The following is a 10,828-nucleotide window of genomic DNA, read 5'->3' as shown; positions in this document are numbered from 1 at the left end:
GGAGACCCTATTTCTAAATAAGTTCCCATTCCCAGGTACTAGGGTCAGGGTGTGTGAATTATTATTTGCTTAATTAGCTTTTTTAAATCATAAAGACAACATATGCACTGTTAAAAAAATCAAACATATACAAGTAAATAAAATTAAAAAATTCTTACCCCTTCCCTACACCTTTCCCCATGCTTCTCTCTCCAGAACTTTAGAAGCATGTGCAACGAGGTGTATTTTTACACAGAGGGACCACACAGCAACACTGCTCTTCACCTCACTTCCCTCCCTCCTAATCTGCCTTCCTCCACAGCAGCATATCCCCTACAGTGGAGTTTCTACCCTTCTTAGCAAAGGGATGTTTGGAATTGCCACTTTTAATAATTTTATGATGCAAATGTAAAATTATAAACTTGCTTGTGAACATGGAATTTTTTTGTTTTGAGACAGAGTCTCACTATGTCACCCTTGGTAGAGTGCTGTGGCGTCACAGCTCACAGCAACCTCCAACTCTTGGGCTTAAGCGATTCTCTTGCGTCAGCCTCCCAAATAGCTGGGACCATAGGCGCCTGCCACAACGCCTGGCTATTTTTTTTGTTGTAGTTGTAGCAGGCCTGGGCCCACTTTGAACCCGTCAGCCTTGGTGTATGTGGCTGGTTCCCTAACCACTGAGCTATGGGCACCAAGTCAAAAATGCAATTTTAAATGAAGTTTCAGGAGAGAACTTTACTGGCTGTGGGCCGCAGGCCTGCTTTCCCCATGAGCTCTCTGTTGTCTGGTCATGGGGCCTCCCCAGCAGATTCTGCTTTTGCTCTACCAACACTTGCTTCTGGCCTTGCTTTTGCCAGTCACATCAACAGTGTCTTTAAATTTTCCACTTAGGAAATTGAGAGACTTACTGAGCGACTAGAAGAAAAAGAGAGGGAGGTCCAGCAGCTGTTGAGCCAGCCACAACATGAGCGTGAGAAGGAGCTTGTCTTGCTGAGGAGGAGCGTGGCTGAGGAGGGGCGGGCCCGGGCCGCCAGTGATGTTCTGTGCCATTCCTTGGCCAAGGAGACCCACCAGCTGCGGAGGACACTGGCTGCCACTGCACACATGTGCCAGCATCTGGCCAAGTGTCTGGATGAACAACAGCATTCACAAGGGGACGTGGGGGAGAAAAGTCCTGACAAGGTGGGCCACAGTGTAACCCATTGGTGACAAAGATCCTGGTGTGACAGGAGGCATTGCCTACAGATCCCCAGGATCCCTTAGCAGTCACAGAGGTCGGGGGTGTCCCAGAGCCCACTTGTTCCCTCAGGGGTGAGAGTCAGCTGACGGGCAAAGCTTGCACATCCAGGGGCTTCTTTTAGAGTGATGGGACATGCGAGATGTGGCAGGGAGGTGGGACTGCCCACCTCACAAGCCCCAGCACCAGGCCTTTAGCTGACTTGAACTCAGCTGGGGAGGTGGCACTCTGGTCTCATTGGGGATGGGCAGGAAGAGCTGCCCTGAGGAAGTGCTATTGCTGTGGGGGGGGGCAGATGAGGAAACTGAGGCAAAGTCAGAAGTACTTACTGCTGGAAGGGGCAGCATGTAGGGGCCAGGCCTGAACCCCTCAGAGTAGCCTTGAGTGCCAGCCTCCTGCAGGCTCCGTGAGTCTGAGTGGGTCAGAGCTAGCACTGATGTGGGCCTTGAGAAAAGCCAGACTGCCATCTCCAGAGCTGGCTCTGTCCTTGACAATAACACAGCCTGCCACAGCCTAAGGGACCTGGCCCTTGTCAGGGCTGCGGCTGCCTTGTCATCAAAGCAAGGGCCATGGGGGGGAGGCAGGTGACTGTGGGGGCCTAGGAAGGGCTCAGTGGGCCTCCTGGACAGGCTGGACCTAGGTTGTGTGTAGGGTCTGGTCTGGGGGGAGAGAGGGACTGTGAAGGCTTCAGCATCAGGAATTACATAAGGCCGTAGAGGTTGTGGGCACACTAGGAAACTAGGGGTCCCCTAGGCAGAGGAGCAGGGGAGCAAAGGGGCTGAGGCCGCTGCTCCAGGTGCTGTGACCAGGGGTGGCAGGTCCCATCTATGTGGAACAGGTGGAAACAGAAGCACGTGGTACATACCTTGCCCAGATAATGTGTGGGCCAGGCTGAGGCTGCATCTTGCCTGCAGTGCTGGGCACAGGGCCTCTCGCTCTATCCCTTCTAGGCAGTTCTGTGAGGCAGCAACAAGATTGAAGCAGAAACACCTGCTCTGAGGAGTTCTGGGACAGGCAGGATATCCAGTCCCTGTGAGCAGCTTTACCAAAGTACTGGTTGGGCAGAACTTGATCTGAGAACCATTTATCTCAGTTGGGTGGGTCCTGCAAAAAGGGAACCTCAGAAGAACACAACTGTATTTCAGAAACCAAAAGAAAATTTGTCATCTGGAAGGAGGTAGGGTCTTCTTGTCCAATTATGAGTCATTTCCCTCTGGGGATTTGAAAGGAGCCACATACAGTAGTCAGCCTGAGGTGGGTATAGGGCTGATGGGAGGAGGGCTTGAGGGAATAGGACTGGCACCTCATCACAGTCTCTAAATACATGTCACTTCTCAGCCCTACACTCGGCTGAGTCACCTGGGGCTTCCCAGTGTAGGCTGGATTAAGACATGTACTTCCTTTGTCCTTTAAGGGGAATTCTCAGAAGTAATGTCCCTGATGAACAGTCCCTCCACTGTTCAATGCATGGAATTTCTGAGGTACAAATGGGCATTTCATGAGACTTTCCAGTTAGGTTGCCAGCTGTTGTTAGGGTTTAGTTTGGGTTGTGTCTTCCATAACTGGGTCTCCTGAGCCTGCCTGAGACTCAGGTTAGATTGCCACATCTAGAAAGCCCACATTGGACCCAACTGTAGACAAGACAGTGTCATGGCTCTGAAAGCAGTAAGCTGGGCACACAGGAGGCCCACCTGGGGGTTCTCTGGGGTACAACTGGATTACGCTTGCTGCCCTCCTTACTTCCTGTGATGATGATAAGATTTTACTATATCTGGTATGCTAAATCCTTCTAGACTTTTTTTTTTTTTTGGAGACAGAGTCTTACTCTGTTTCTGTGAGTAGAGTGCTGTGGTGTCACAGCTCACAGCAACCTCAAACTCTTGGGCTTAAGCCATCTTCTTGCCTCAGCCTCCCTAGTAACTGGGACTACAGGTACCTAACATAACACTGGGCTAATTTTTTTTATTTTTAGTAGAAATGGGGTCTTGCTCTTGCTTAGGCTGGTCTCCCAACTCCTGAGCTCAAGCAATCCTCCTACCTTGGCCTCCCAGAGTACTAGGATCACAGCTATGAGCCACCATGCCTGGCTTAAATCCCAAATATTTAAAAGAAACAGCTAAAATTGGCAGGTAGGATGGAATAAGAACAGTGTCAAGGATGATGTGGCTTGGAGACCCTCTGCTCAGGCTGTAGCCTGTCCCCAGTGGGGGATGGGCCTGGCAGAGAGAGAGTAGTTCCTTCTCAATAGCTGGAATCAGCAAGTCCTTTCTGTCTTTGCTTCTCTGTCAAATGAACCACCTGCTGCCTTGTGGGATGTGATCATCTGAGGCCTCAGCCTCCAGGTCCACTTTCTCCCTCGTACATGTAGTGACATGATGTCTTCTCCCTGTCCCTCCCTTATGCAGCCAGAGCATACAGTCAGGGACACCTCTGTCCAGAATGTTATTGAGGAGTTACAGGAGGAAAATCGTCTGTTGAAACAGAAGGTGCTTCACGTGAGTTGCTCCCACCTTGTGGTCACTTTGTATTTTCCTTTTTTTTTTTTTTGAGACAGAATCTGACTTTGTCATCCTCTGTAGAGTGCTATGGCGTCTCAGCTCACAGCAACCTCCAACTCTTGGGCTCAAGCAATTCTCTTGCCTCAGCCACCTAAGTAGCTGGGACTACAGATGCCCCCCATAACACCTGGCTATTTTTTTGTTTTTTCTTAGAGACGGGGTCTTGCTCTGGCTCAGGCTGGTCTTGAACTCCTGAGCTCAGACAGTTCACCCACTTTGGCCTCCCAGAGTACTGGGATCACAGGTGTAAGCCACAACACCCTGTCCTGTGGCCACTTTGGCTTGATACCCACAGTCCCCAGGGACCTTACCTTCTTGCCTAAGGTGGTGATAGGACATGTCCTGTCCTTCCTTTATTCCTGTAAAATTGATTCACAAGTCAATAAAGAAAGTACAAGAATTACTACCAGAAGTCTGGTTTTTAAGGCAGGAACATGACACTAAGCCACGATGTCTTGAGATCCTCTGGGGGCTTAGTGTCCCCTCCACACAGAACAGAGGGATGCAGCTTCCAGGGGAGAGGAGCCCTCACTCAGGGAGTGGCTACTGATGAGCAGCTTCCCACCACCCCCAGGTGGAAGACCTCAATGCCAAGTGGCAGCGTTATGACACCAGCAGGGACGAGTATGTGAGGGAGATCCACGCGCAGCTGCGGGAGCTGCAGGCCCCCCGAGAGCCTGAGCTGATGAGGAAGGAGATCTTCCGGCTCAACAGACAGCTGGAGGAGAAAATAAACGCCTGTACAGAAGTGAGGCAGGAGCTGGCGGCTGTGCGGACGGCCCGGGATGCTGCTCTGGAGCGGGTGCAGATGCTGGAGCAGCAGGTGTCTGCCTCTTGGGGTCTGGGCAGCCTTGACTGGATGTCTGCCTGCCAGTGGCTGTGGTCTTGGGATGAGCTGGGCCACAGGCTCAGGGTGGGCAGTGGTCATGGGCAGATGGCAGAAGTCCCACAGGGACTTTCTCCTTCCTTGACCAGAAACATGTCTCTTTTTAGATTCTTGCTTACAAGGATGACTTCATGTCAGAGAGGGCAGATCGGGAGCGGGCTCAAAGTAGGATTCAAGAGCTGGAGGAAAAAGTCATCTGTCTGCTGCACCAGGTGAGGGCATTTCTCTTTGTTGCTTAGGGTTAGTGTTTTTATTTTTCATGAATTTTAAGCCCTTCTGTGTCTGCCTGATCAGACCAAGCCCTGATCTGCTGGGAGTAAGAGCTGATGGGTCTATTCCCAGCTTGGCAGAACTGTCTTGCCTAGCACCCAGTGCTGGGTTGTGGAGAAGCTCCCTGTCATGCTGTGTTCAGCGTGGAGGGGCTGCTGTGGCAGCCCGTGTGCACAGGTGGCTGTCCTCAGGGCCTGTTCTGTCTTCCTGTTTGTCACCTTCATGTGACCTAACAGTATGTCCTGGGCCTTAGTCCCATCCCTGTGGTGAGGCAGGAACCCTGGTTCTCTGTCACATAGCTGTGAGGGCTCTGGGTGTCTAGTAAGATCCCTCAGCTCAGCCTGACATGTGTAGCTGGGCCTGGTAGGCTGGTGGCCCCCTGGCTCAGTGCTGTCCCCACCAGGACAAGTGCCTCAAGGGAGGCCTTGGGTGAGTCAGAACCAATGAGGTTCCTCACTGTGTGACTGTGTGCTTCCCGCCCTTCCCTGGAGGGGAGCAGGAGGACCGTGGTGGACACCTTTTCTTCCACACGGTGGGACTAAGTCCACAGCAGGGGGTCTGGTAATTGTTTCTACTCATGGATGAAGAAGGTGATCATGGTGTGATCACCAGCCACAGCAGGACCTGCTCCAAGTCCCTGTACAGGCCCCATAGCCTTCTTGGCATCACATGATGCAGTGGGTGCCCTATCCCCAAACTCTCAGTTCTCCTAAGGTCCTGGGACTGCAGGCAGGCCTTGGGCAGAATGGGGATGTCTTCCAACATGACAATGTGTGGGTTTTCCTGAGACTGGGTTCTGCCTGTGGTTTTCTGGCTTCTATGAATGCGAGGGGACATGTGATCTGGACTGAAATGCTGCTGTTGCTGATGGTGCAGTTGTGAGGATGGGGCCTCAGGAACTAGTTCCAGACCCATAGGTTTAGATTCTCCTAGGAATTCCCATTTAGTGCCAAGAGTGAAATTCCTACTGGGGATTCTGTGCTCCACGGCCTCTGCATCCCTTCACCAGCAGCCTCTGGCTGGTTGAGTTATTGCGCAGCCCATGTGGCACACCTGAGGACGTGGTGCTGAAGGCACAGGTCATCCTGCTGAGGAAAATACAAATTTAGATACAGTACAAATTTAAAATTAGATGCAAAGTGGGAGCACTAAGGCCTCCTGGAATGAAAGGTCCCAAACAAGGATGACAGGCCCTGCAGGGCACAGAGCTGCAGCGGGTGTGTGCCAGGCTGTGCCGGTGACTGGTAATGCTGAGCCAGGGACACCCCCTGCTGCTACTGGGTGCTAGAGCCTTCATCACCCTGCACCCCAGACAAGGTGCACAGTGTGGTTGGGACTCAGTTTGCCTGGTGGTGCCACCCTGAGCTCTCCACCCCTACCTGTGGCACTGGAGGAGCCATCTTAGGTCTCCTGGGCCAGTAGGTCAGGTCAGCCCTGTCCTGAAGCCTGTCTCTGCTGAGTACATACATGAGTGTGTGATCTATGGTGGTTTGCTGGTCTGGGTTCTGGTGCACAGCAGGGAGGGAACTGGGGGTTTAAGCGGCACTTGCTACTGACCTTCAGCACAGCCCATGTGAACAGACCTTTGCCTTTTCTCCAGGACTCCCAAGAGCCAGACGCCGGCCAGATTCATACTGGGAACAGAGCTGCCAAGTACTTGGACACTGATGCACTGGAGTGTGTGGTGCCTGGTGGCTGGAGGCCTAGGCCTGGGCCTGGGTCCCAGCAGCTAGAAGCCTCTGTTGAGGGCGGACACCCCAGCGCTGTGCAGAGAGGCCAGGGGGACCTGCAGTGCCCTCACTGCTTGCGGAGCTTCTGTGATGAGCAGGGTGAGGAGCTTCTCAGGCACGTGGCTGAATGCTTCCAGTAACCACGACCCAGGCAGCCACCCCAGAGGTAGGGTGGGTGCTCCCAGATGCAGTGGGCTGAGCTCTTCTGAGATCAAAGCCCCTTAACAGGTGGGTCAGAGGAAGCTGCCAGCAGGGCTAGGGATGGAGCCAGAGGCCCAGGTCAGGAGCACCTTGAGGGTGAGGCAGCAGTCTCATGTCTTTGTCATGCTGAAGCCAGAATGATCTGCTGTTGGCCCCACCTCAGCCTGCACCTGGGATGCTGCAGCTTGTGAGAAAGGGGCAGCTGCCGCACATGGAGTCACATGTGCGGTGGAGTCACATGTGCGGTGTCCAGGGTAGAAACCCCATCATCTCTAGAATAAAGTATCCCCTCCACGGGTTGGTGCCTGTGGCTCAAAGGAGTAGGGTGCTGGCCCCATATGTGGGGAGGTGGTGGGTTCAAACCCAGCCCCAGCCAAAAACTGCAAAAAACAAACAAACAAAAAACCCAACTATCCCCTCCTTGCCTTGGATCAGGAGGTTTGTGGAATGTGCACTGCAGCTGCACACCCATTGGGAGCCCCTCCCCCAGCTATGGCAGAGCAACGAGTCTGTATTGAAATTTGAATGGGAAACACAACATTCTGAATTGAAAGGGAAGTTGTTGCCTTCCACTAGCATTTACTATGTATCCACAAGTTAAAACACACTATTTTATATTCATTTATTTTTATAATAAATGTACCTACTACTGTGACTGCTCTGAAAATTTGTTGTTGTTGTTGTTTTTTTGAGACAGAGTCTCATTTTGTGCCATGGGTAGAGTGCTGTGGTGTCATAGCTCACAGCAACTTCAAACTCTTGGGCTCAAGTGATCCTCCTGCCTCGGCCCCCCCCCCCCCATTAGCTAGGATTACAGGTGCCCACCACACCCAGCTGGTTCTGTTTACTTTCAGTAGAGACAGGGTCTCACTTTTGCACAGGCAGGTCTCAAACTCCTGAGCCCAAGAAATCTTCCTGCCTCAGCCTCCCAGAGTGTTGGGACTACAGGGCGGAGCCGCTGTGCCTGGTCTGCTCTGAGAATCTGTGAGCCGTATTTGTCAGCAGTATTCTCACAGTGTAGGAGTTAGACCAGCTGGCAGGGGAGGCCCCACTTTTTGCCAGCTGCTGGGGAACAAAACAAGGGGATGATGGGGTCTGGCCAGCCCGGCCCTTTGGGGGCTATGTGGGCAGATGGCTGCCTTAGGATTTTGTTTTGGTTTTTTTTTTTGAGACAGAGTCTCACTTTTGTTACTCTCAGCGGAATGCCGTGGCATCACAGCTTCACAGCAACTTCAAACGCTTGGGCTTAAGTGAGTCTCTTGTTTCAGCATCCCAAGTAGCTGAGACTAAAGGCACCCACCACAATGCCCAACTATTTTTAGAGACAGGGTCTAACTCTGGCTCAGGCTGGTCTAGAACTTGTGAGCTTCAGGCAATCTACCTGCCTCAGTCTCCCATCCCAGACTGCTGGGATTACAGGTGTGAGGCATTGCACTGTGCCTCTGCCTTAGGATTTGTGGGGCTGTGGGGCTTTCATTTTAGGCTTTTTACTTTTAGCAACCTCACAAAGCTAGGTAAATACCTGAGCTCCTGACCTTTACTCTGGGCTATGTGGAGAAATTCTTGGGGCTTGTGTACTGAGGTTTGCTAGGTGGAGACAGCGTCACGAGGGAGAGGTCATCCACTGTTAGGAGCAAGGCATTGAGTTTGGAGCTCTTCTGATACCCACATTCATAGGGCAGGATTCAGGCAGAGACTACTGGGCAGAGATGGAGCCGTGAGCTACTCAGAGGTGATCAGGCACCATTCCAGTGTTCCACCCTTGGCTTGTTCCAGCCCTAGCCCAGGAAAAGAAGACAAGGGGGAGGGGATGGAGTAGGAGGAAGTAGGCATCTGCCGAGAGCTTGTTAGAACTTTGCAGAGACAGGTGCATGTTAGTGGGTTGGTGTGAAGGTCTGCCTCAGCCAGGTAAATAAATAACTGTAAATTACTCCCTAAGAAAATAACAAATGAACAGAAATTAATAAAAGTAGAAAGTAAGAAAGTCAATACTGCCAAGAATTAGTTCTTTTAAATAGTAACAAAACTGATATGCCTCCAGCAGGGCTGATTAAGAAAAAAGAGAAAAGACATTGCTAATATAAGGAATGAAAAGGGGAAATCACCATTGTGTCCTAGATGTTTAAAAGATAAGAGGACACTACAAACAACTTAATGCTGATAAATATGACCACTTAGACGAACTGGATAAAATCCTTGAAAAATAAATCTTACAAAACCTGGTATAAGAGGCTTGGCGCCTGTAGCTCAAGTGGCTAAGGAATCAGCCACATACACCAGAGCTGGGAGGGCGGGGTTCTAATTCAGCTTGGGCCTGCCAAACAATGACAACTACAACCAAAAAACAGCCAGGTGTTGTGGCAGGTGCCTATAGTCCCAGCTACGTGGGAGGCTGAGGCAAGAGAATCGCTTAAGCCCAGAAATTGGAGGTTGCCACGAGCACTCTACCCAGGGCGACAGCTTGAGGGTCTGTCTCAAAAAAAAAAAAAAATTGTCTTGGGGGGGGCACCTGTGGCCCAAAGGGGTAGGGCGCCAGCCCCATATGCCAGAGGTGGTGGGTTCAAACTCAGCCCCGGCCAAAAACTGCAAAAAAAAAAAAAAATTGTCTTAGTTTTTAGCTCAGTGCCTGTGGCTCAAGCAGCTAAGGCACCAGCCACATACACCTGAGCTGGCGGGTTCAAATCCAGCCTGAGCCCTCCAAACAACGACTACGCTGCAAATTCCCCCCACCTCCCCCTCCCAAAATAGCCAGGCATTGTGGTGGGTGCCTGTAGTCCCACCTACTTGGGAGGTGGAGGCAGGAGACTTGCTTGAGCCCAGGAATTGGAGGTGGCTGTGAGCTGCGATACCACAGCACTCTACCCAGGGTGACAGCTTGAGGCTCTGTCTCAAAAAACAAACAAACAAACAAAAAAACAGTTTTCACCAGGGAGCAGGAGAGCAGAGCTCTTCACACTGTCAGCCAGAAGTCAGTCTTCCCACATTCAATTTTTGGAAGTTACTTCACTACATTCTATGAATCTGAGGTTGGCAGGTAGCCCTGTGCACTTTTCAGGACTTTTCAGGACTTTAAAAAATTTATTTTTTACTCTTTAAAGAGATGACGTCTCACTGTGTTGCTCAGGCTGGTCTTGAGCTTAAGCAGAGTGCTGGGAGTATAGGCGTAAAACACCCCCCTCAGTTTTAGCTTTAGATTTTATGCTAATGCTAGCTTAACCCCACCATTCAGGTGATGCCTTTCTGATCACACCCCATGCCCTGTGTGTTACAATGTCTTCCTACGCTGACCAGTGGAGATACAAACTACAGCAGAACCTCTGGGTGACCACCAATGGGACTGGAACACCCTGGTCAACACGTGGAGGTGCTCAGCATAAGGAACTAGGCCTGCTGTACTGACATGTGCACGTGGTGTGTGTCCAGTCTATGAAAATTAGGTCAGTGCGGGGAGGTAGTCAGCTATGGAGGGTCTACTGTGCCTTCTGGGGACTCATTCCCTAGATCGATGGGATCTATACGACACGCATAGATCAGTACTCAGCCAAAGATCTGAGGGGACTCTCCCTAGGCATGACTCACCTCTGCAGCTCTGTGCAGCCCTTCTGAACTCTGCCCACAAGCCCCAGCAAATAGTCCCTAGGCAGGAAACTGGGCCCTCAGGCCTCACTGTTTCCTTTCCTTCTCTCAGGGATTACTGCCATGTGCTGCCTGGATTCCAGTATCTGAGAACAGTGTTCAACAGATACCCTCCATTTTGGTTCGGCACCCGTAGCACAGTGGTTAGTGCCAACCACATATACCAAGGGTGGTGGGTTCGAACCCAGCCCGGGCCAGCTAAACAACTCCAACAAAAAAACAGCTGGACTTGTGGTGGGTGCCTGTAGTCCTAGCTACTTGGGAGGCTGAGGCAAGAGAATCGCTTAAGCCCAAGAGTTGGAGGTTGCTGTGAGCTGTGACACCACAGCAC

General features: G+C 51.5%; 1 protein-coding gene across 1 annotated transcript in view; it reads left to right on the top strand.

The window, feature by feature from the left end:
* TNIP2 (TNFAIP3 interacting protein 2) overlaps nucleotides 1-7,511 on the top strand; it is a 16,406-nt gene extending 8,895 nt beyond the window's left edge. Inside the window, exons 2-6 of the mRNA XM_012812287.2 lie at nucleotides 871-1,161; nucleotides 3,622-3,711; nucleotides 4,349-4,597; nucleotides 4,768-4,872; nucleotides 6,531-7,511. Coding sequence (XP_012667741.1) covers nucleotides 871-1,161; nucleotides 3,622-3,711; nucleotides 4,349-4,597; nucleotides 4,768-4,872; nucleotides 6,531-6,800 — 1,005 coding nt within the window. The 3' untranslated portion in view covers nucleotides 6,801-7,511. The remainder of the gene's footprint in view (nucleotides 1-870; nucleotides 1,162-3,621; nucleotides 3,712-4,348; nucleotides 4,598-4,767; nucleotides 4,873-6,530) is intronic.
* The last annotated feature ends 3,317 nt before the right edge of the window (nucleotides 7,512-10,828 follow it).

This window comes from Otolemur garnettii, unplaced genomic scaffold, assembly GCF_000181295.1.
Source record: "Otolemur garnettii isolate 467f Iridium unplaced genomic scaffold, OtoGar3 scaffold00198, whole genome shotgun sequence".
Taxonomy (NCBI): Eukaryota; Metazoa; Chordata; class Mammalia; order Primates; family Galagidae; genus Otolemur; species Otolemur garnettii.
Note: the sequence above shows the minus strand (reverse complement) of the source record. Positions and strands in the feature narration are given on the sequence as shown.